Source organism: Lipophrys pholis, assembly GCF_963383615.2.
Source record: "Lipophrys pholis genome assembly, chromosome: 2".
In the NCBI taxonomy this organism is placed as follows: domain Eukaryota; kingdom Metazoa; phylum Chordata; class Actinopteri; order Blenniiformes; family Blenniidae; genus Lipophrys; species Lipophrys pholis.
Window position 1 is genome coordinate 23,281,862 of NC_137636.1, and position 26,419 is coordinate 23,308,280.

The 26,419-nt window shown below is 41.2% G+C and overlaps 1 protein-coding gene across 1 annotated transcript in view; it reads right to left on the reverse strand.

Annotated features, from left to right (window-relative positions):
- The window catches only part of lrrk1 (leucine-rich repeat kinase 1), a 74,809-nt gene that overhangs the window by 38,611 nt on the left and 9,779 nt on the right, over positions 1-26,419 (reverse strand). The window contains exons 4-16 of the mRNA XM_080458554.1: positions 21,453-21,634; positions 17,011-17,182; positions 16,626-16,805; positions 15,896-16,032; positions 15,013-15,239; positions 14,182-14,309; positions 10,884-11,047; positions 9,619-9,756; positions 7,063-7,175; positions 6,456-6,526; positions 3,152-3,281; positions 1,788-1,900; positions 1,410-1,624 (exon numbers count right to left, since the gene is read on the reverse strand). Coding sequence (XP_080314680.1) covers positions 1,410-1,624; positions 1,788-1,900; positions 3,152-3,281; positions 6,456-6,526; positions 7,063-7,175; positions 9,619-9,756; positions 10,884-11,047; positions 14,182-14,309; positions 15,013-15,239; positions 15,896-16,032; positions 16,626-16,805; positions 17,011-17,182; positions 21,453-21,634 — 1,970 coding nt within the window. The remainder of the gene's footprint in view (positions 1-1,409; positions 1,625-1,787; positions 1,901-3,151; positions 3,282-6,455; positions 6,527-7,062; positions 7,176-9,618; positions 9,757-10,883; positions 11,048-14,181; positions 14,310-15,012; positions 15,240-15,895; positions 16,033-16,625; positions 16,806-17,010; positions 17,183-21,452; positions 21,635-26,419) is intronic.

Genomic DNA, 26,419 nt, shown 5'->3' on the forward strand with positions numbered 1-26,419 from the left:
GGAGCCTCTCAAAAGCTTTACAATGACATGGACTACACATGTGGCGTCAGGAAATCGTTAAAGGTGCAGTATCAAAGACTGAAGTAATGTAACATTTTGAAGAACAAAACACTCCAGTATGTAGTCTGACCTCAGTCCTGGATCAGAGGACCGGCCCGTGTGAGTTCAACGAGAAACGATGAATCAAAAAGAAAATCAGTAAACATGCAGCAAACAACCACCACTGCTTTCCTCGAGTGGTTTTATTTCATTCTACATAAATGTTACTTGTTTTTACCGGGTTGGCTTGCACAGCAAACCTTTTCAACCTGGTAATAATTAATGAAGACGAACGCAGAGGTTTATTTGATGGGGAGAAATCTCAAGGAAATCTGCATGAAGCATTTTTATCTCACATGGTTTTGGTGGTCTGCATAATATTGACACTTAATCCTTTAACATAGTGAGCTCCTCTAACTTAGCCTTCGATTTAAGTACATTTCTACTTTAATGTTCCCGTCTTGCGATTTGAAAAAAAAACCCTCAGTCAAAGGCTAAGTTTGTGAAGATCACAATGTTCAGAGATTATAGATTTAAGTGATGCAGACCATCAAAATCCTGTAAGATGAAGACGTTTCTGAAAAAAAGTAGAATTCCTGGTTTCTTATGCAGCTAATTCGAAAATAAAATTACCTCCCCAGAGGAAAAGATGCTCGTGTGACTCACAAGATTCATTTTGAACCGATTACAAATGCAATGCTCCTTCAATGTTTCTTTTGTATTTATTTTCAATGTTTTTGTAAAGCAATTTAAGCTTTACTAGTATTTAAAAAAATAATATGATCAAGAAATATAACTGCTTCACAATGATAAGAGCCGACATTGAAGGATCTTGAAGCGACGTGGCTAAGAACGTTCCTCAGAAGCCAGCAGACCCACAGATTAAATACTGCCACTGCAACATGGAGTTCACTCGATCCTGAGACGGATGATCTCCGGTTTAAATGTTCCTTCTTTCTTTCCCCAAACAAAAGACATCCATTTCTCCAGACAGCTCATTGTTTGTCCCGTTGAGTGCAGAATGGATGACCTGAGCCTCGCCTCTTTATCCCGGTGGATCTCAGACAAGCCAGACGGGCTCTTGTGGTCGTCCTACATCAGTGTCTATTGAGTTCTGCTGGTTTCAAATTTCATCTGTTTCACTCTCGGATTTAGAAATAGATTTTCCTCCTCGTCTCTACGCTTCACTGCAGCTTTACCCTGCAGGATGATCACTCTGAGGCTCAGGGTGCATTCAGCTGTATCAAAGTGCACTTTTGCTTTTTCATTCAAGACTTTTGACTGTTGGCACACACGCGCTCAGAGAGAACATGCAAGCGACACACAGAAACACCCCGAGTGTCCAGTGTGTGATTTGTGTTCGCCCTCACGTTGTTTTTGCCTCCGTTGGGCTTGTCCAGCTCCCAGCTGGAGGTGGAGATGGTGCACTCTGTGGGGGTGAAGGGGGACGCCCGGCCGGTCTGCAGGGCCTCCAGGAGGGCCGTCTTCCCCTGCCTGGGGGGGCCGATCACGATCATCTTCAGGAGTTTACACGGCTCTGCTTTCCGAAGGTGAGCCCGGAGGTACGCCAGGGCTGACGTAGGACCTGAGGAGTCACACGGATCAATGGAAGGTTTATAAAGGGACTAGACAACTAAAAATCAAAGAAATGTACAATTAAAACCACAATAGTAGACGTAATACAATAGTAATGCAAGGACAAGACTTAATGACTCAATCAATACAGCTTCCTTCTCTTCGATAGGTACCTTCTTTCCGGACTTCTTGCGGGACATTAGTGATGTTGAGGTCTTCGATGTCCAGCTGCCAGAGGTTGGAGAGCTGTCCGAGCTCGGCGGGAAGCTCCCTGATTCCAGGATTACTGTTCACACAGCAAGAAAACAAAGGCCAAACGCTCACACTCATTCAATGCAAGCAGCTAACACAGACATAATGCAAAACTCCAATAAAATGAATTATTTAGCCTTGATAAATCGGACAGTCAGCCAAACACGCTGATTAAAACTGTTTTTGGCAGCAATGAGAAAATCCATATTTTGAAAGTAATTGAATCATTCTTGGGAGCTTGTGAGCAGAACAATTTTGCTGGAATGAGCTGGAAACAGCTGGAGCAGGAGGGCTGACCTCATCACAAGAAGTGCTTCCCAGGAATCAAATGTATTGTTTTTCTTTTTTTCACACTGCTTCACTGAGGCTTTTGTAACTTTTTCCACCACCAATACCACTGTTTTGGATCGTTCCTCCTTTTTTTGTGCAATCACCCTTGGCTTATTGAATAGTCTAATAAATGTGTCTATTTTATAATATTGTAGCTGAGATTTCCAGCTGAAGAAAAGACTTGGTGATTGTTATCAGGAGGCTTTACACTGCGATCCTGATTGTCTCAGACAAAAGATGGAAAATTCTGACAGTTGATCAGAGCTTAAAATCTGCAGTTTTATGTTGTACACCAGGGGTGTCAAACTCATTTTAGTTCAGGCACCACAATCAACCCAGTTTCATCTTTAGTGGGACGGGACAGGTAAAATTGTGCCATAATAGACCTTCAAGTTAAAATTTTAAGTTTTTCTTTGTAGTGGCGCATTTCCTGATGGAAATGTTTATTTTCTCAAAACCAAACAATTACAAGAAATGATGACATTTTCAACATAAAGCCAATTTTATTGAAACCCTCTGGGGCAAAATGCAGTGAAATGTCAAAAAAAGAAATTTTTTCCTATGTCTGGGCATACGTAGATTCCGTACAGGATAATGTGATTGTTCTTCTCTTGTGGTCAACTTGTTGAATCTGTGCAGTTTTTGACATCAAAATCCTAAAAATCTTCTTCTTGTTCTTTGACAGCAAGTACTCTCTCTTGTACTGCATCGACAGCTTTTCTTATCCAGTTGTTTTAAACCATTTAAATAAAGAAATGTTTATTTATGTTGTGAGAGAGGAAAACTAAAATAAAACCCTACCTTTGACATCACTCCCTTCCTTTCGAGTTCTAAAAGCCGAGATGTGTGATTTTATCCAGTGACGGGGTGGGACGGAGTGGGGGTAGGGGGCTCAGGTGGATGGGGGGGGGGGGGGGGGGGGGGGGGGGGGGGGGGGGGGGGGGGGGGGGCTTACTTGGAGAGGTAGAGCTCAGTGAGGCTGTGCAGACCACACACTGACTGGGGAACACACTCCAGCTGGTTGTCGTTCAAGAACAACACTTCCAGAGAATCTCGGAGGATCGCAGGGAACTCGATGGGACACACTGGCAAAACACAGAGAGGCAAACAATCACAGCGTGGATTCTCAAACACACACAACTTTAAGGAAGGGGGCTGCTGCTGGACGCAGGTTACTGACCCGACAGTGGAGCCGTCCCAAACATTTCCCAAAAGTGAATAAATAAAAGAAGCACGCTTTCCACTCAAACTGGTGCATGATGCGACACGGCTGCAATAACATGCCAAACATTACGTAACACTGATACTCATAAAACACTGTTACACAATCATTCTGTAATAAATAAACAGTTTGATGTAATCTAACCAGAAATGGAACAATCATGATTTAAAAGGACAATATATGTCTAATGAAGACTTCTGTATTTTTATATGGGGTGTGTATGTATGGGGTAAATATGTATATGTGTGTATTAGATAATATTCTTAGTTAAATTTACATATATAATACTATTTTTAATACAGAAAGATAATTATAAAATATAACGATTAAACATTGGAGGAGTAGGATTTGATAAGTTTACTTCTTCCTACCCCTTTTCATACATGTTAATCATATATATGAGGTGTGTGTGTGTGCGTGCGTATGTATGTTGATAAGTATGTATGGGTATACTTAAACATAGAGTAGATATTATATATTTTATTATCATCAAATGGTGTATAAAATTTTTAGTGTGTGTGTCTGTGTGTGTGTTTAGGGATACTGGTTATGCATGTGATTGCACAAAATGTTTGAAATGTGACACACTTGGAAAAAAACAAAAAACAAAGCTTGTGGGAAGAAAAGGGAAATATAAGTCTAACAAGTTGTTTGTGTTCATGTTTATTAAACATGCAATTTTATACAAAAAGCAGGACTGAATATCTTTTGAAAAGCCAATTCCTGCAATGATGCAGGGGGAAGAAAAATCACAGAACATTTAAATCAAAGAAAAGGAAGGCTGCCAATGTATCAGGGCCACTGAAGAAAAAAAAAATTCTGAGGCTAAAAAAATAAAAATATCTTTGTGCACTTCAGAAAAAGTCGAAAATCAAAATTTAGATTATTTTTTTTTTTTTCTTAACAGGAAAGAGACGTCTATCCATCCCTCATCATGTGCCCTTGGATGTGAAATCACATTAAATCACTTAATTCTGACTATATAGGGTTACATACTGCTTATGGACATGTGATTTTACACAGGATTTCCTTGATTAATAAGAAGACATTAAAATAGGGATCCTGGGGAACGACCACGACGGAACAACGCTGCAGGCTGCTCTGTCTCTTATAGTCCTGATACTGATAACCGTGTTTATGAGCTAAATTCCGTCCTGAAGTATCTTTTCACCACGTCATTAAAACGCATGTGATGCATTTTGCAGAAGCAGTCATACGCGCTGGCATGTGGATGGACGTTTTTTTTTTTTTTTTTTACAAACAAAAAAAAACAAACACTTTTTTTCCTTCAGTGGCCCTGATACTCTCCCGTAATAGATCGATATGCTGTTGACTTAAGTTTTATATACAGAGTCAATTTACTCAGTTTAAGCTTGTGTGTTTGTGTGAAAGCACAGGCACACATTTGTTTTTATGTGTTTTGACTGCAGTATCCACACATTATACTATTGTTTTGTGTTGGTAAAAAAAAAAAATTCTGCATAAAACTTTGAAAATAGCATTCTAGGACAATATCCTGAGCTAAACTAAGGATCTTAAAACAAGTGCAAAATAAAAACAGTCTTTAAACCGGGCAGTTTAAACAGTTTGGTAATCCGTGTCTGGATCCATGATGCATAAATAAAAGGTTTCAGTCGTCAGTCGCAGGCTGTGAGACGAGCGTTCGGTTGTTTAGCCTTTAGCTTTTCCACCCTCCTCCTGTTTACTCATCCAGCTTCATATATCAAGAGCCGAGTCTGTGGTTTGGGTCGGGGCTGTAGCTCCTACTCGAGGCGAGAGAGAGCGAGAGAGATGTGCGGCAGAGCAGCACTTCTTAATCTGCCCTCGCGTACCCCTGGCCTGCATACATTAGACGGCCTCCTGCTCAGACACAATTATCAGTTCAAAACAATTAAAGAAGACTGTAAATGAGAAATTAAGCCCACTGTGGGTCACTTGTACTTTGAATACAAACCTAAATGGTAAGTCGACCTAAATCATACCATTAATCCCATTAAAACTCTGATGGCGTGCATCGAGTGCGTGCTCAAAGCTGCAACCACAGTTAAAGAGCCTTTAGGCAAAATCTAACAAACAAATACATTTACAGGTGGAGCCACTGATGGAATATAATCCACATATTCCGATTATCAGCATGCTAATTTTATGCAAAGTCTTAAAAGGAGGTTAGAAGGAACACATTGGTTAGACATCACCCGGTAGTTTTACAAGGATATGACAGTATTGTCCTTCAGAAATGTGGCTTGTGCACATTTCCAAACCACAGAATGACGATACTGAACTGCTACAAGGAGATGAACAGATTCCAGGACAATTGTCTTTTTCCAAACTATGGGAATTTTGTGTGCAACTCTATGATTTATTTATCCTGAGCATGACGATATGATGGATGAGGCAAATACTTTGCTGCACTATTTACTCCTCATATTAGTAAACAGTACACCAGGGGACTGTCAGACAGAAACTGTATTTGTTACACAGCAGCTGTTCTCCAGTGAGAGTCAACTGTGTCACTGTCACTACTGCTTGGCAAATCCACTCTCATGGCAGACACTTTCTCGGTTTATATCCAGAAAAAAATAAACCAAGCCAAAAGTCACAAAGAAAAGACTATCGAGCAGAATCCAAGCTGAATATCTTAAACTGTGCATCAGAAAGAGTTCAGAGTGTGAAAACACTGTGAGGGAAAGGCAGAGAAACTAAGAACCGAAGGTACAGTTATGCCCGAGCATGGTCGCTAACACCTTTTTAACTTGATGACACATATTTTGATGAGCTTTATACTGAAGTGGTAGTTCTACTCCTGAAAATAGAGCACGTCTACTTTCTTAAAGGAAGGAGAATGAAACTGTGCACAGAACCAGCTCATGAACAACTTAAGAGAATCAGTTCATCACCCCTGAGCCGTGCACGCCGACTAGTAGAAAGTTAAAGCTGTTGTCGACGTGCAAAAGCAAAACTTTTCGGAAACAAAAATGCCAAAACGATGTGAGCGCCTGCGTGTTAAAACGTTGTGTTAAAGGGAAAGCACATTTACCCGGATCCGGGTCCCTCCTGTTCCACGTCGTCAGGAAAGCCAGTCTCCTGGATTTGGGACTTTCTTCGGTTCTGTAAAAGACCGTTTGAAATTCAGTAATAAAGTCAAATATTAAAAGTATAACTACATTAAGAACAAACTTTTCTTATTCCCATTTGAACATTGACTTCTGCAGCAGCTTCAAATCCATTTTCTATCTTTTGGATCGGAAAGAGTGAGATTCCACATGACCGAGGAGACATCATTATATGCCATCACATTAAAACAATCAGGAAATGCAGCACTCAACCCAAACATTTGCCCTCGTCTCAACATTAGAGTGCTGTGCTTGAACTATATTTCAAGCCCACTGACCGCTTAATGCTCAGAAACTAGGATTACACTTGTTGCATGTATGATTTCATTCAGTTTGACTCAAATTTCTAGTTCAACCTAAATAAATATCTTCTAAAATGTCCACTTTAGACTCGAAATGGCAAAGTAGATTTTACACCCGGCAAAGGGTAACATCATAAACTCCCAACTCCGCATGAGACTTTTACCTCAAACACTGTGATTCAAGCAGACAGAGTGTGTTTACGCAGAAGTATTTACAGGGAGGACCTACTTGCCCAGCTGGTTCCTGGAAAGATCGAGGGTCCGGAGCTGGGAGCAGTTCCACTTATTGGGGGCCGGGAGTGTTGCAATCTGATTCCCACTTAGTCTCAGAGAGACCAGAGCCTTGGGGGGGGGGGGACACAAGTGGGAGGAAGGGGTGAGACACTGACCACCACACATATAATTCTGTCTGGGGGGGATCGTTGGATGGGAAGTGATGAGAACAGTCTAATAAAGGCAGTAATACAGCGCAGCTACATTCGATCTGTGAGGAACGTCTCATATGTTTCTTGTTAAAATGTTTGTTGCTGAACTTTTAGACATTATTCGCATGAAAAAAAGAAGTCTCACATTAAAACAGTGCGAAACGTCAAAACAAGATGCAGCAATTTTAAATTCTGATGCATCTGAATTTAAAACAATAAATCAGACACTGAAAACTGCAGTTATACTGGAGTAAACACTTGCGACATCTCTTCCTGTAGATTCATTATCTGTCTTTATGGTGTGTACGCATACCTTTTCCTTACTTATTTACAATTATTTCAGCATGTACTTTTTGGAATTGTTTTTATTCGTATTCAGCTGGAATTTAATGAATCCCTGGTTCAACTTTGGGTCTAGGTAGTCCTGATTGACATATGCATGCTAGGATATTAATGACTCTTAATTTCCCATAGATGGGAATTTACACTATATTCTATAATGAAAATAATAGCAGCAGTTCACAAAGTGCTTTCACAGTAAAAAAACACAAACGTAAAAAAAGTCAACATGGAGGCATGCAATCATCGATCAAAATATTGCCAAAAGTATTGGTTCGCCGGCCTTCACATGCATATGAACTTGAGTGACTTCCCATTCTTAAACCACAGGACTTAATAGGATGTCTGCCCACCCTTTGTAGCTACAACAGCTTCAACTCTTCAACTAGGAAAGGCTTTCCACAAGGATTAGACGTGTGTTTCCGGGAATTTTGGACAACTTGTGAAGTCAGACACTGATGTGGGACGAGAAGGCCTGATTCACAGTATCTGCTCTCATACATCCCAAAGGTTTTCTATGGAGTTGAGGTCAAGACTCTGAGCAGGAACTTTAAGGATCTGCTTTGTGCTCAACAGCCATGTTGGAACAGGGATGAGCCATTTCCAAACTGTTCCCAAAACGTTGGAAGCATGAAATAGTTAAAAAATGTCTTGGTATGCTGAAGCTTTTAAGAGTTCCAATCACTGGAACCAACGGGCCGAGCCCAACTCCCCAACCAAAGCCCCTCTACAAACTTCACACTTGGTACAATTCAGTCAGACAAGTGCCGTTCTCCTGGCAACCACCAAACCCAAATTGTCCACCAGAATGCCAGACGGAGAGTTGTGATTGGTCAGTCCAGAGAAAAAGTCTCCACCGAGTCCAGTGGCGGTGAGCTTTACACCACTGCATCCACTGCATTGCGCTTGGTGATGTAAAGCTTGGCTTCAGCTGCTCGGCCAGGGAAACACCCCATGAAGCTCTACACACTGTTCTGGAGCTTGTCTGAAGACCACATGAGGTTTGGGAGTCTGGAGTTATTGGAGTCTGCAGGAAGTTGGCCACCTCTGTGCACTCGGAGCCTCAGCATCCGCGGACCATAGCTCTGTGATTTTTCGTAGCCGAGTCGCTTTTGTTCCCTATCGCTTCCACTTTGTTATTGAACTACTAACAGCTGATTTTGAGGACATTTCCCAGCCGGCATCCTATCACTGTACCACGCTGGAACCCTATCACTATACCACGCTGGAACTCACTGAGCTCCTGAAAGCGACACACCTTTTCACTAATGTTTGTAGAAATAGCTATTTGATTTACACCTGAATTCAATGAACTGGAGGGCTGACCAAAAACTTCTGGTAATATAGTTTATGTGTCCATGGTTTAACCTGCATTGAGCCAGTGTGAATAGTTCCAATAAAGAAGAGAAATGAAAGTGAGTGAGTGTGACCCCTCATCTCAAAGATGTGAAGATCATGGAAATCTTTAACAAATTGTCGAGTTGTTTGGTTTTCCAGAATGATAGCGGAATGTTGTAACTGGACATGATCCAAAACACTACTTTGAATAATAATCACATTATGTTTTGATATTTAGATTTATCCTCTAGGTAATCTTATCAAATGTTAACTGTTTTCCACTGAGGGATAAAGAAAAATCTCCACACATGCTGATAGAGAGAGAAATAGTTGTTGCATCTGTGAAATCAAGTTAAAATTCAGTCTGGCATGTGCAGATTGTTACATGAGTCACTGCATGCTTTCGTTTTGGGTGTTTTTAATGTCACATGTGATCTCTCTGCACTGGCTCAGTCAAACAGCTGCATTAAACCATCCAAATGTGTATTTTTTTTTTTTTTTTTTGAGAGACCAATATTTCTGCATCTCATTTTGGGAACTCATACAGTCCAATTCAAACCTGCAGTGCCACCTGCTGGTTACACAGCAGATCACACACTGTGTTTTATTCTGATCCAGGTATATTTGAGTTTGTTTGATGCACACAGACAGAAAGAAGAGCAGCGCAGGGAGACGGGTTGTACCTCCAGCTCAAAGATATACGAGGGCAGCTCCTTCAGGCTGTTGTCGGAGAAGTCCACCTCCTGCAGCTGAGTCTTCCAGAAGATTGAGATGGTGTTTGGAAGACTCTCAATGGCGTTGGCAAAAGCTTTTAATTGTTTCTGTTGGAGACACAAATATCAGGAATGTCATTCAGTTTCTCACTGGATAAGACACGAACGTGATTAAACTTAAAGTAACAAAGAGGTTCTGAAAGAAACATTTTAAAGTGTAGAGACCCTTTGAGAAATCATCTAGACAGTAAATAAATAAATAAGCAGTCTTCAGTTGCAGACAACACACTATTTACATCTGACAGATGATCTCAGGATTTTTTCTCCAGTTCTTTTTCTCTATATTACAGTATTATGTGTATCAAAGAACATACAATTCTGAATGCACCTTTATTCCCTTTCTAGACACATTTTCTCCCCCTTTTCTTTTGTCATTGCATTTTGTGACAATATAACAATTTCTTCTCTTGGGAATGAATAAAGTATCTATCTATCTATCTATCTATCTATCTATCTATCTATCTATCTATCTATCTATCCATCTATCCATCTATCCAGTTTGAACTCTACTGAAGTCATTTCAAAAATACCTATAATTAAACAGAAGCAGAAACATAGTAAATACAATACAAGGAGTACAAAAGCAGGTAAATGCATTATCTAAAAACATTTATATTCCATTGTTTGAAGTAATGAATCTTAAAATGATCAAATAAAATATTTCAAACTGCTGTTTCTCATCGGGTTTCCTGGTTTCTTTCTGTGTGGAGTTTGCATGTTCTTTCTGCTCCTATGTTTTACATTTCACACCACAACTTCTCCAGTTTCGTCACAGGATATCACACATCCCACAGGAGGTTGCTCCCAAAGCACAGACACTTAAGGATTTACAACTTTTAAAAACTCCACCTGAGCTGATCTCTTTGCTGTTCGTATATCTTAAGCAGTCTATTACGTTTGGTGATGATATACAGAGGATTATAGTTTTGTGCCCAAACAAGCTGTTATGACAGCTCCTCTGACTCATCTAATACAACACACGGATCCCAAACAGTTGAATTTATTCAGGATAGAAGATTTATGACAACCAAGGAGTCATAAGAAGCTAAACAGAGTCCCCCTGGGTCATTTCCATAATAAATACATCTTGAATCTGCAGTGCTGCTTCTCTCGTCACAGACACATGGTTCAAAGCGTGGCAGCATTGTCCTGACAGCATGGAGTTGGGGTCTTACCAGTGGGCAGGCCCAGGGATCAGAGAAGCTGCTCAGCTTGTTCCTGCTCACATTGAGGATGCTCAGAGATTTGAGGCAGTGCATCACGGCTGTGGGCAGACCCGTCAGACTGTTGTCAGACACGTCCAGCTCCTCCAGTTTACGAAGACCGATCCAGTTAGTGTCTGACAGAAAGGAAGAAAAAGGCACAGAGGATAAAGGCAGCACTCGTCACTTTAAATACTACAATTATTACATTTGTATGTGATAATGCATGTTCTCTAACTCAGGGCTCTGAAAGCTTTATGACCAACGGAGCAGTTTTTCTCACTTTCAAACCCCCACAAACTTCTATTCGACCTTTAAAACAAGGACAACTCAGCTCATAATATTGTAGATAAAGTTTGAGTCATAGAAACTAATCTATAACCTATATACTGTATACCAGAATCTGTATCTTTGTTTGTCATTTAGAATGGGGAACATCTTTTATTATTCTTATGTTGTTGCCATTTTAAGTTGTTTTTTTTTACCAGTTTAAGCTTTTTTCAAATGTTTTCCTTTGGAGCCGTTTCCAGTAATTTTACCAATTTTTCATGTTGTTTACTTATAAAACAACAACAAATGTTTAGCTGTTTTATTCTCTTCAGTATCTTTACTTACTTTTTTTTTTTTAAGAGAGATTTTAGCAGTTTTCACTGTTTTACTTATTTCAGCTGTTTTGACTATACATTTTGGTATTTTTCCTTTATAGCCACTTGAACACTTTTTAAATTTTTTTGGGGGATTTAATCAATAATTGCCATTTTACCTTTTGTCTAATTAAAGGAAAATGTGTCCTTTTTTGAAACAAACAAACAAACAAACAAACAAACAAACAAACCCAATACTTTGTGTGTAATTGAAACATGGAGTATATAATGTGCTGAGAGCTTCATGGAGCCACACGAGGGTCCAGAGCTGCTGGTTACACATTTTGGTTCGACCACAAACTGATTCCTCGAGTGAAGCCAGTTTTAGAGTTTTGTACCTAAATACAAGCTGAGAAATAAAATGTTTGATCAACTTGTGTGAAAACACTAATCAGTGTATTATGAGACTCTCAAACTGAAAAAACAAAAGTTCATTAGATGCTCACATCCTGAGAATTTATTCCAAATGATGAAAAAAAAAAAAAAAAGTGGCTGAACATTAGCAGCTTCACCTGCTTGCAGTGACATCTTGAACCTCGATGGGTAACCACCTCTAACCAGGGATGGATGATCTGATAACTTTTTTTAACCAAAACAATGCATTTTTATTTGTTTAAAAAAAAAAAAAAAAGATCTTGTAAGATGTAAATTCAAGCTGCAAAATCTAAAATCAAGTTCCTAAATCTCAACATGTTGCTGGTTAGGAGACCCTTTTTTAATTCAAAGAATGCTCAGATTATAGAAAATACTGAATGAGTATTCCTGGAGAGCCCCGGGCTGCTTTTCTCTTGTATAACAGACTCCAACACACCGACCATCGTCTGAGAGCTGCAGATGTTACCATGAAACCGTCCTGAAAGTAGCTTCACCGCACTGATAAGTTTTTCGTTAATCCGTTTCAGAATGTTCCCAGGAAAACGTCCCATCATCTTTGGAATGTGAACTCACACACACACATAATCTGCCTCCTTACAAAGACGCCATAGTGTTTCAGTTGTCTCCGTCTTCTCAGCCTGTACGTGTATAAATCCTTACTGCGGGTAAAACTTCACCTTGACCTCTTTTTTGCTGGTTTTCAATTGACAGAAGTTAGAACTTATAATCAAGCATTTCCTGTCATATAACAGAATATCTCAGTGTACAAGTCAACATAAAGAGAAGAATAAGTCCATCGACATAGCCTGTAGAGCTCCTGGCTCTCGGCAGACACAACGTTTGGATCGCTACCAACCTGGATCAGGTTTCTAATAATCAGATCAGAGAATCTTCTTCCTCTTTCTCCTGAAACTCAACCAGAAAGACTTGCTGGATGGGTCGCAACTGAAGTCCAGAGACTCTGGAGCAGACTGATGAAAATCCTAAATCAACCATTGTCATAAGAGCGTTTAGTGAGTGCAATAAACTGCACAAGGTACTGTTGAACCCGACACACTTCTCATCATCTAAATGAGAATCAGTGACAGACGCTCATACCCATCTGAAAGCTTCTTCCTGTTTTAAGTTTGTAGTACATTTATAATGAGTCGTAAAACAATAAATACAAATAACACAGTGAGGGTAAACACCCATAAATCTGAGCAGACTTAGTCAGGAGCAAGTAGTGTACACTCACCGCCCACTTTATTAGGTTCACCAGCTACCAGTTAACAAAATATCTTATCGTAGATGGCAACAACTACATTTATTGAAGAATGAAGACATGATCAGGATGAGATGCTGAGAATAAGAACGTGATCAAGAACGTGAAACAGGAATAAAGGCGATTGAAATGACTTTGAATGAGGCTGAGTATTGAATGAAATCTCCTGGGATTTTCATCTCCAGGGTTTCCAGAGAATGATGAGAAACAGAAAACACAATAAATTCTGGGATGTTTTTGACAGCACAGGTCAGAGGAGAATTCAGACCATTTGGAGCTTTATGAAGTATTGTTACCGACATTGAAATATTCCATTCAATGCAGTTAATGTCATGTATCCATGAGAGAGAACAATCGGCTGAGTTTTTCCTGCACTGCTGGATTTTATCCGTCTCCAAGTGTTTGCAGTTTAATATCCAGACTCTTTAAAACGCTCCATCTTTTCCTTTGTGAGCTTTGGCAGTAGAATCCCACAGCTCCATATCAAAATCAGTGATTCAGACACATTTCTCTCATATATCCTGGTGAACTTTAAAAACTTGTTTGATAAATTCAATGGCTGCGGCACGATTAGCACTAAAGCAGCCCCACAGCATGATGATGCCTCCGCCATGTTGACAGTAGGGGCTAACCCTCCTTTAAGGGTTTGTTTGGTGGTTTTAGTTTTATTACTTCTAACAATGAAAATAAAAGATGAATATGAAATTAATCCATCAACAACATCAACAGTGAGGATTTGCACTCATCCAGAATGAAAACCAATCTTCACTGGGAATTTAACTCAACAAATCTCACTACCTTTCATTTGCTTCAACACTTCCTGTGTGTCGTCCCTCTCAAATCCACCAAATGCATTCGAAACTTGGAGATTTGAGAGCCAATAGAAGTTTGAATCATTTGGCAGTGATAAGACGTTGCAGAGGTGGGTCACTTCGGTAGTTTGATCTCCCTACGGACAATAGTTAGATGATGCTGAGCAGGGACGTACTTGGAGAGATGTCGAACAGGTTGCTGAGTTGGTTCTTGGCAGCAGAAACTTTCTGGAGATGGGTGAGATGGAGAAGTCCGGCTGGCAAACTGCTCAGTTGGTTCTGGGAGAGATTCACCTGCTGGAGTCTGAACAAAGAGAAGCATGAAGAATTATAGACGTCCTGGAAAACAGAGTCGCAATTACTTTTGATAATCACCTGTTTAGTAACTGCATCAACCAAAATCAGTTCAGTTTGAAGGCCAGGAGACGGCTGAAACATTTCAGATGAGCCAGAACAACTTCAGGAACTAAACTGTAATCTGTTGTTCGCCCTCCCTCAGAAAACAAGGTCAAGACTGAGTCTTGCATTTTGGTGAAGTGGTTACATTAACAACTGGACACATTCAGGTTAGAAGAAAACTAAGAGTGCAATGCTTCAAGTTTTGTTTGCACATTGTAAAATAGAATTTGACAATTGAATTGAAACTTTGCCGTACTTATGCTCCATCATATGGTGTTTCTCTCTCTCTCTCTCTCTCTCTCTCTCTCTCTCTCTCTCTCTCTCTCTCTCTCTCTCTCTCTCTCTCTCTCTCTCTCTCTCTCTCTCTCTCTCTCTCTCTCTCTCTCTCTCTCTCTCTCTCTCTCTCTCTCTCTCTCTCTCTCTCTCTCTCTCTCTCTCTCTCTCTCTCTCTCTCTCTCTCTCTCTCTCTCTCTCTCTCTCTCTCTCTCTCTCTCTCTCTCTCTCTCTCTCTCTCTCTCTCTCTCTCTCTCTCTCTCTCTCTCTCTCTCTCTCTCTCTCTATATATATATATAGGTATTTGAATAATACCATCATGCACCCTGGTGTACCTGGAGCAGATGACCTCCTGGGAGCTCTGTGCCGCCGGCAGCTCTCTCAGCTCGTTGTTAGACACATCCAGAGTCCGGAGGTGGATGAGGCCCCAGGGCACCACGGAGGGCAGCGCGGCCAGGCTGTTGAAGGACAGATCCAGCTGGGTGATCCGGGACGACAAGTCCATGAACCAGTCCAGGTCCAACCAGGGCAGCTGCAGACCGCACCAACACACACTGACACACTGCACACACACACACCACACGCTGTTTTAGAATAACACCCACCTCAAAATGACATTTAAACAATTTGCAACTCATCACATCGTGTACAGCATCCTACGTTTGTTGGAGTGACAGAAACATTTTGACACTTTAGAGCTTAATGGTAGGTCATCGCATTTAACAAACTTTATAGTAAAACAACGTGTTAACACATTATAATTTCAGAATATTGATGAACGAAGCATTTATAAAATATTCAATCTGCAAGTTCAACTCCATCAAGCCCCAGAAGCCTTCTTGTCTATATCGTTGGATTTATTTTGGAAACATCTTAAGGATAATTTTATAGCGTTACACACACCACCACTTTGAACAAATATGTAATGAACGCTTTCCACAAGCATGGAAAGTTTTTAATTGAGTGCAAAGTGGAGGGGGAATTGTCAGCTTGATGCAGTTGTACAAATGAAAAAAGAGAATTTGATCATCTTTGGTCACAGAAAAAATTTTAACTGAAACTAGAGAAAAAAACTGAAGCTGTCTTGAAAACACTGACTTCACAATGCTGCTTCAATCTGATAAATAAATTCATATATGCAATAAAAGATCCTCAATCGGAGTTAAAATCTCTAGTTGCAGATGTGCAGGTCTTGCATGAGTTGGTAATAAAACAGACCTCATCTCCTTCTGATTCAGAGCTTTCCTGTATCTTGAGCTTGAGGAGACGCTTGCTGAACGCCGGGTGGTCCACCAGGGTGTAGGAGGAGAAACCTGCTCCGTTCTGCATGAGGAAGCAGGCGATCTCCTCATTATCTGCAACACACAACACACTGTGTGTTAAGAGCAGGTGAAACAGGAAATAGACAGGATTCAACTCTGACAGCTCAGCCTTATTTTTCCTGTGAGCCGAAAGAGAAAACATCATTCCTCTGAGTACAATGAACTGAAGAAAGTCCAGAGGATCCAGGAACAAGCAGGAACAATAGAATCACATTTGTTCAGGGTGAAGGCACCTTCTCTACTTTTACAATCAGACTGCGATTCACTTGAGGGATCTACAGCCTCTTTGGTCCACATATCCCTTCATCTGCTGAATAATTTTTTTAGCATGAATCTGAACATGAGCCACTATGCACCTCGTTTATTTAAACATCTCACCTCTGTCTCCGTTCCATTCTGTTGTCTTCAACTCTGAAGGTAGACCGCATCATCTGTGCCCACATCTCCTCCAACATGCCCACTGTGGATTATCTATGCTGATCTATTGTCCATTTCTAAATCTTATTACTGCAAGTACAGGCCATCTCTAAAACTAACAGCAAACCTCTGAGTCTGGTTCACTCATGTCTTGTGTTGTTTGAAAAGTTTTTGTGTGTGTGTGTGTGTGTGTGTGCGTGTGTCCTTACTTGCTTGTGCAGCGGCGTACAGAGGCAGCCCGGTGATGACGGCGAACTCGTCACTGTGGATGGAGCAGTCCTTTACATCAGCGTCGTAGTTGTAGACCAGCAGGCGGACGACCTCCAGGTGACCCCGCTGACATGATGTGGCCAGCATCCAGTTCAGCAAGTCTCTCCTCAGACACGGACCTGATGAGGAGCGACACACGCAACAACGTTCACACAGGATTCATATAGTCAGGAACAAAACACACCTGACAGGAAGTCCAGCATTCAACTAAAATATACAAGTTCACATGAAGCCAACTGGTAACAATGTAAATATGTACACTAACAAAAGCATGAGATTAATGATGTTACAGACAGACGATCTCAAACACACTGGTCCTCCTACCTGGAATAGATTCCAGCAGCTCCTTCACCAGGTCAGCGTGGCCGTAATATGCCGCCACGATGGCTGGGTTACTGTTGGATGGCTCGAAGGGGACCGTGACATGAGCTTCTCTTAGCAGGTAGCACACACTCTGTAGGTCACCGTGATGAGAGGCCACGCACAGGAGACGAACCTGGAAACACACAATAATGGCAGTTATCTTTTAAAAGCCTTGACGTGTCCAGACGGATCATCTCTGATGGATGTCAAACTGGAACTGTGTATAACACTCATTTCCATGCATAGGTTAGCATGCCGTATAAAACGTTATAGATGCTACATTATGTGCAGATGGTTGATTTGTTTTGGCTTTTCAGGTGAAAGTACATCAGTTTCAGGAGCTTTGAAAATGAATGCTCACACTGAACTGAAAATAACCTTGATATTGAAAGCAGCTTCGTCATAGAGTTGGTTAATAAAACATCCCCACTTTCATGAGTCTTCTTTCTAGTAGTAATTTATTACTTTCAGCTGCATGACAGTCATCGACAGCAGAAGAAACGAGAAAATTATCCCTTGAAATGATCGTTCTGATCCACTTCCACTGGAAGCTGCTATAATTCTATTGCAATTGTGACGTTACTAGACAAGAAATCATAAATACTTTGTTGGCAGCATCACTTCGCATGAAGGCGGAGTGATTGTGCAGATTGGATACAAAGTCGCAGGAATATGAGATTTCGGTTTGAATTGGTTCCTACAATACGAAGTAATCTGCACGAAAAATTAAAATGTTTTTTTCAGTACCAAGAAAAATTCATTGGACTGAAGAGTTTAAAAACCCAAAGTCAATGACACAAGACTCCAGTCAGATGTGGAGCTGCTCTGACCTCGACAAACACTTCTACTTTCACAGTTTTCTTGGTTGACGTGAACCACACTGTAAAAATATCTAAAGAAAAAAGACAAAATCATCTAGTTGATTTCAAAGGTACACCACAGAAGCTTCAGAGGGGAGACAGCGAGCCCAGAATCTCAGCCCAAGTCCTGAAGGAATCACTGGAGCAGGTTAACATCTACGTTCATGAGTCGGAAGGAAGAAACTGACAAAGGCCACAAAGTTTATCAGTTAATTCTTGACAATGAAGAAGGGACAAAGGACTTAATTATTTCACTGTATCCTACAGAACATCGCCAAAGCCATGTTTCCACTCCACATTGTATAGCAGTATGAATAAGAACAAAGCTTTAGGTTCTGCGATCACCTTGTTCTTATTTGTCCCGAAAGCTTAAGGACACAGACCAAACGGAGCAGTACTACCAGTAACCACGGGAGGGCAGTGTACCCTCTGAGTGCAGCTGAGTAATTGGGAAATGAAGAAGGAACAAAATTCTTCTTGAATCCACATTGTGCAACGCACAGTCCTGCACACAGTTGAAGAGCCTGAAGCTTGCTGGTTGATGCTCCGAGACACTGAGACGTTCAGACGCACTCACAGAGGTACTGTGTGACCCGCCAGGCGTCACTCGACCGATTCGACTGCTAAACCCGTCATCGGCAATCTCAAAGAAGAGGAATCCTCTATCCAAACGAAGCCAAATTTAAAGAGCTCACCACAAAACAATATCTGAGGCCCCATTCCAATAAAAAATTTCAATTAAAAATTCATATCTTTTGTGTTTCAGTTTAAGAATAGTTTCACATTTACACGGCAATGATAAGAAAAATGATGTCTGTTACAATGAAAACAGCAGAAATGATCAAAAGGATGTGCTTCTCATGTTGGACTACAAGTGGTTGCTGTTTTTCTTGCAATGAAACCACACATGTACACAGAACAACACACTAAGCATTAACAATGGGATTACACAGACTTTCTCATGGACAAACGCCAAAGTTTGGATTGTTATTACGGTGACTGTAAACTTAAAACTACCAAGTTCCAGGAGAGTATGAACTGGGAGTCATGACACTCTGGAGACAAACAATGTTCTTGTCCATTTGCTTGCCAATATGAAGAACTATTTGCTACGGCCGTGGTGACAGAAACAGAGCGTTCATAAAAAGTTGGGTTTCTTCCATTTACACGTGGACCGAGAGTGCTTTTAAAAAGTTCCACCTTGGAAGCCATTTTCAAAAAGTTGTTTTCAGTGGCTCGGAGCATTGTTGTGTAAACGGGCACCAAAAACGCAATGAAAATTACATTGTCAACAGTCGCCACATTTGTTGTCATCAACACAGCTTTTCGTACTCTGGGGCCAACTTTGTCCACATCCTGTAGAGTTAGTGCTGCCCCCTAGTGGACAATGACAATCCCTTTGAGGAAAGAATGTAAATGTGTGGATAAACAAATGTACACTATCTCACCTGGACAGCAAGGCAAAGACGTTTTGTGTGTAAATAGTTTAGAAACGCTTTCATGGGAAACAAATTATATTGGTTGTGTTACTTTCAAACTGTGACTGATAATTGTGACTGAATTAAATCCACATTTATAAAGCAGTATTTCTTCTACCAGGCCCGGAGACCTGGAAACAGTCCAAGCCGTTCCACTGGTGCAGGGAGAAGTAGGCCACATCTCTGCTGACGCCTGGGATGGTAGCATCTCCTCCCCGAAAAACAAAAACAGCAGCATTTCCCCTCAAACGACAACAGAAAGAGTACTGCATCTGAATTCATCTCTGCCTGTCAGTGACATATCCATGAGAGAGGGCGAGAACAAAGAAAGACAGAAGGGTTGGGGACGACTTTGCCAAAGATAACCGAGATGAGCTGTGTCATTGCCACCACAGTATATGAGAGTATGTTAGCTCAAAGTGAGTGTCGAGAACAAAAACCAAAATCTTTATGTGGTTACATTTACACATATGTAGTGGCCCCGTAAACAGATTAACAATGCTTGATGCAAAATCTGATTAAGAGAGAATTTTTCACCGACTTCCACCACACCTTAAAGCACTATGACAGCTCGGTTACCCTTGCATCCATATTCTGTATCTGCCTTATACAAGTTAAGGTGAAAGTGTCTAATATACTGCAGGGTAAAGGCCTCAGTAGACTACTGCGTCTGCAATCCACTTAGGGCAGCGTGTAGCAGGTGAAGCCGTCCCACCTGAGAGTCCCTTATGACCGCGGATTACCACCTCCAAACAAGATGGCTGATGGCTGGGGGTCGAGCAGGAGGAAGACAGGGGACAAGTGGCAGGATCCCACTCAACTGTGTCCTCAAAGTCCTGAATGGGAGCACCGAGCGAGGTAATGTGTTTGGACTGGCCCCGGGCTACCTCCATGATGCTGGACAACATGGCGTCCTCCTCCTCCGGTTCTTTGGAGAGCCGTCGTATGTCCTCTTTAAGGTCAGTGATCGTTTAATTAGCCTTTTGGAGTAAGATATAATCCTTATTGTTTACAGAAGACATGGTTTGTTAGATGGTGCCCACCATAGTCTTTCAGTGTTCAGGCTGCGCAGGAACAACTCCAAAGATTTCTGCTAACGTTAGCTTCCAGCTAATATAGCATTAGGTTCAGCTCAGAAAAGAATCAATTCTCCCGACTTCAGGGTTCAGATTTTCTGACGAATCCATCAGGTGTAAAGTCTTAATTGTGTGACAAAGTGTAACACTATTAAATGACAGAGGAGACCCAACCCAGAATCATGCCGGCGGCCTTCTCTCATTCAAATACATTGGAAAAAGAAATCCTCTCAGGAAAAACGACCCTTATCAAACATCTCGAACAAGTGGCGATTGTGGTTAAATCGTGACTTCTATGGACATGGTGAGAAGATCAGAACAACAACAGGGATCTGACGAACAAGACGATAGAACACATGTGGCCGAGGCCCCTAGTGTCTATAGTATAAGTCTTTCTGCTTTCAAACCTACATACACTGAAAGTCAAGAACCTTTCCTCTCAAGAAACTCTAAAATGATTAAAACTTGTGTGAGGAGTTGTGCAGTTCACACGCAGTAGTGCACAACACAATGTCAGTCAAACTGTGACCAGTTCCCCCGCATGTCCTGGCTTTCACAACAAAGGCCCCAAAGTCTTTCATAATAAAAGTCCTTTTTCGTTAAAAATGAGACCCAAAACCTTCAAAATTGATATTAAGTGGTTAACTGGGCTAGGGTTAAGCTGGCTTTCAAAATAAAAGCCCAAAACTCCTTTAAAATAAAAGTCCTTGTTTATTAAAACCGTCAAACTGTATATTTTATCATTGGGCCAGAGTGCGGTGCGGGCCAGAGGTTATGTCTCGACCACGGCTCCTTGCAGGTTGAATTATTTTATTTATACATTTATATTTGAAATATATAGAAGTCCTATTGTCCTACTTTTCTATTGTTTATTAGTTTTCTGGACAGCATCCGTCCATCATAATAACACTTCCAGCCTGTCTCTGAGTGCCTGGAACTCCCCACACAGCACCGACCATGACAGTGATGACCGCAGATCAAACACTCACCCCGTCGATGTGGGTCGTCCCCGAGCTGCTCTCCACACTGCAGGCTTTCTGAATCAGCTTCCTGGCAGTGTCTTGCTCCCCGTCTTTGTACGCCTCCTGGATGTTCTCCAGCGTGGGAGAAGGAACCAGCGATGGCGGCCCCTCCACCAGCGAAGTTTTGGCTCCCATCTCCTCCCCGGGGCCTGACAGCACGACGAGCACACCCACACACACAGGGGGAATCAGATTAAATGAAACTAAGAGGAGTGTATGTGATGATGAACGTGATTGCGGAGTCGTGCCGCAGCACGCTGCCGGATGAAAACATGCTATCACTGTAGTCCTGTTAGCAGCTTGCATCTAGAATTAGGTCATCTTATTAGGGAATCCTCGCATGGCGGGAATCAGTACTGCCAACTGGATTAGCGCATGCTGTGAAAGAGTTACAGCCTCTGGTGGCAGGTGCAAAAGGCTCTCGACACTAAAGTCAAATAAAAGGCGAAAACATTCCAATCTTCAAACCGTCTGGATTGTACCCGTGCTGAAGTCCAAGCAGTTGGAGCACTTCCTCAGTGTGTCTTTCACTCACTGGGTTTCACCAGATTTCAGACTGCTCTTTGTGTGGTCTGCACCGATATGCCGACCAGGATGCTCTGACACAGTCGTCCACATTCAGCCATTTCTCTACTTCTAACAAATCTTTGAGGACAAAAGGTTTGGTTGAATAAATTCTACTCAATACCAGGTGGTATGCTAGAGAAATAATCTGTTATTATTGTCAATCACTTCGCCTGTCATGGTCATAATGGCTAATAGGTGAACTCTTGAACCATCTGATGCAGTTTCTGCGGCATAAATTCTGCCTTTAAATAGATAATGATGCTCAGTCTGGGTTAAGATGGCCAGGACTGCAGATTTACTAATGTGTCTACTCTTTTAAAGTTGGAGTTTGTAGTGGCACCCTTTACTACATGGTGATGGGAGTTAAACACATTTTCATTGTTTCTCTAAATGAAAAGAGAGAAACGTGTACCTTGATATGATATACTGTATTTATTAGAAAATCTTGAACGTTGTGTATTTATGACGACTCGGCAAAGCAGAGACATCCCGATCAAGAATACAGAAAAGCATGTCATGTTTAACTCATATACATTTTACCAGTAACTCACTGGTCAGCCAGATAAACTGCTTCCTCGTTTAAAAATTTACCGACACAATTATTCATCTAATTTTCCTCTTTGTTATTCATTCCCTGTGTGTCTGAGATGCGTGGACCTGCTTTATGCAGCCCGGTGGGTTTTCAATGAATAATTAAGGCAGACTGGGCCCGACTCGGCTGCTGAGGCTATTTGAGAAATCCTGAGGGAGTGAAACCATTAGACCCAGAGACCTCCCAGGTCCCGTCAATACTCCGGTGCCACGGCCCCACAGAACCAACGGATGAGCTGGAACTTCTCATTTTCTCATGTCCACGTGATCTACACATCCTGAGGAATCCAACCAAGATATGCTACCACCAGAAAAAAAAATAAAAAAAAAATTTGCCTTTTCTAATTTGTGTACATGCTGAATTTGCACTACTCTTTAATGGGAGACATTCACAGACTTTGAGAGGCACGAGAACCTGACGAGAAGAGGGTATTGAACAATTCTGACGTTTCCAAACAGATCCAGTTCGATTTATCTTTTATGAAGCACTTTGAAACAACAGCAGAGCCACTGTGCTGCAAACAAACTAAACAACACAATAAAATCCATAAAAAAGAAAACGTACAGCGATTACATTCAGATAAGCTACTGAAACGTTGATGTCAGGATCTTACATGATGCTAAAAGCCAAGCAGAGGAGTTACGATTTGTTTTGGAAAGAAATCCCAGAAACCTGCGATCTGCAATGACAGATAATATTGTAAATTATTTGAGATTAATTAAAAGTAGGCAACGCTGATGTTAAGTGTCTGTGCTTCCAAATTTGTCTGTTGCTTCCGTTTTGCCTAATTTACACGAGCTGTAAATACTGGGATTTTTTTATTTATTTATTTATACATGTGCATTGTTGCTAATTTTTTTCTCAAGATTATTGCTCCTGACTTCTGCCAAGAAACGATCAAGCCTGCCAATTGTGTAAAGTTTTGTTACTTCTACAAATTAGGTGAATTAATTACAATTGATTGCACTTTTGTAATTAAAAAAATCAGTCATGAATTTTCAGAGCATGAGTGCACAGTGGATGGAAACAGTTTATTACAGTTCAGTCTTTCACATTATATATAAAACACACTGATAGTATGACAATGATGAGTTTGATGTACTGTGCAGTCCAACAATGACTTGCTCCAAAAGACATTTAAAACCTGACAGAAGGTTAAATAAAACCAAAAACAAACAAACCTTGTTTAGTAACTTTGCACAGTGATTTGGATGAGAGTTGCCACAGCTGATCTAATAACCTATTTTTATCATGAACTGATGGTTTCAAGTGAATCCTGTCCCACCAGCTCAATGTAATGTTAGATCACCATGTGGACCAGTACAAGATCCTTTCAGTTTGATTCATTGTTATTGAAAGATTAAAAAGTTTGGCATCTGTAACAGAAAGCAGAACTGAACGACAGAAAATTGATTAAAATAAATGGAACACAAGTCCTAAAGCAGCCTGGCCAAAGCTTGGATTTCTAAAAGCCAAGTAAGAACTTCTTTGTTTTTTCTTTTTATCAAAAGTGAACGACACCGGCTGCCTTACTGAAATGGGAACTTCTCTGTGGGTAAAATTACCTTTTAGTGGGAACTAAAACCTTGTTTACATGACAATGCTTTCAAGTGAAAGCAGAAAACTTCCATTGTGTTTCAGGTGTCTACGACGGTGCCCACAGCCACTGGAAATGCAACTTTTTGAAAACCGCTCCCAAAGCGGAACTTCAAAAAAAAAAATCTATGTCGTTCTGCACTCTGCCCGGGTCCCGGACCAGGTTACCTCTAAAATAAAGGCAAATATCCCGCATGGTTTCTCCCTTGTCAGTCTACGGCAGTCATGTGACTTTGTGCATTGCTCCTATTGATGATCGGGACAGGTTTCTTGTCAGAGACAAAAAGTTTGTCCAGATCCGCTCTGTTTGCTTGCTTACTACAAACTACCAAGTGGCAGGAGAATATATGGACTGGGAGTCACGACAGTCTGGAGGCCCTATTTCTGAAAGTCGGGGTGCGCGCACACAATAGCAGCGTTTCCGACGTCTACACGGTGCCTGAGCGTTTCTAGAAAGTTGCACCCCCCCCCACCCCCCCACCCCCGTTTCCAGGGAGACGGAGTCGGAGCGTTTTCAAAAAGTTGCGTTGTCAGTGGCTCTAAGCACTTGTCATGTAAATGGACGCTCAAAACACAAGAAAAGCTTTCCGTTTTCACATGTTTTCATGTGAAAACGGGCCTTAATTAACATGACAAGAATGTGTTTGTTTATTTATTTCTTTCTTTTGGATTATTACTCCAGCTTTTTCTCATAACTCAAACAAAGAAAACAAACCAGCACAGATGGGCTCTAAAGCAACCCTGGGTCTCACAGTGGGACATGACACAGCTAACGACTACACCATGATGCCATGAGGATGTTTTAATATAGCAACAGAGGAAAAGAACAGATTTACTTAGAACCTTTATGAACAACCCATCTTGTGTTGAGAAGCTAATCTCAATGTAATCCAGTGACTGTTTCTATTGCATGAAACTGAACAAATTAAACATTTGAATTATAAAATAAAATGCGTTCACCTTAATTTTCTTTCTTGCAATAATCCTAACACAAGAAGGCTTTAACTCTGAGCAGGTCAGACTGTGACTGGAGACCTTTGTCCACCGAGGTTCTGCTGGAGCTCTTAAGACGTGTTGCACAACTAAAGTCTCACAAGTAAGTGAGCAATAAATCTGGGCTCAATGTCAAAGCAGCACAAGTGATCTCATGGAGCCAACAGAATTGTTTTTATTCACAAGTGTTTGGGATTGAAATTTCATCAGCCCAGTTTGATAAAAACTGCAGATAAGATTTCACTTTTCTTTTTCAGAGCTGGACAACATGCACAAGCAAATCTAATATTTACTGTACCGTATACTTTACGAATACTCAAGTCCTAATGGGAACAGGCTGCTTAAATTAACCTCCAATGTATGTTTTTTACATTGCGGGAGGAAACGACTCAAGTACAACATGCAAACTACACAAAGAGAGACTTCCAAACCTGGACTCGAACTGGGGACTTTCTCACTGTGAACTAGAGTTCTAACCACTACAACACCTGATTGCATAAATGGAGTGCATAAATGGAGTGTCAACATAATGACAAAAAGCTACATACTACAAAATAAATACAAAACCATTCTTAAACTAGACAAGGTGCTGTATTGGTCACTAACCTGTAAATTACACTTTTAATCCAGAAATGACACTTAAAAAAAATAATGTTTTTGCAGTTACCCACCTCAGAATTTCAGTTTGATTTTAGTCCGATTTAAATTTTATTTAAGCAATAGGTATTCATCAAATTAACATTGTGTTTATCTGTCAATAGAGGATTTTTCCAGTGTAAACACGGCATTGAGGCACTAATTCAAAGGCTTTCAAAACATATCAAGCTGCTTCATTGTGTGAGCCTCCCTTCAGATTGGTTAAGGTTGCTGATTCCCGGGTGTAAAGCAGTAAAGCATCCTGCCTGATCCAGATCTGATGTCAGAGCGGAGCCAGTCTTCTAAACAACACTCCCGTCAGCGTTTGGCTCTGCCCCTCTGATCCTCTTTCTCGCTCACTGACCTGCTCATAGCAGTGAAGCAAATCCTCCTCTTTCGCTCCTGCAGCCGACACACCTACGTCGGATCACTTCCCTGCTCTCGCTCTCATCCCGGCTTGCCAAGTGAATTCTGCTCGCCGTCCTCAACCATCCTGGGATGATCTCCCTCCACTCGTTTCCAGATAGAGGACAGAGGCAGGATGGGAGAA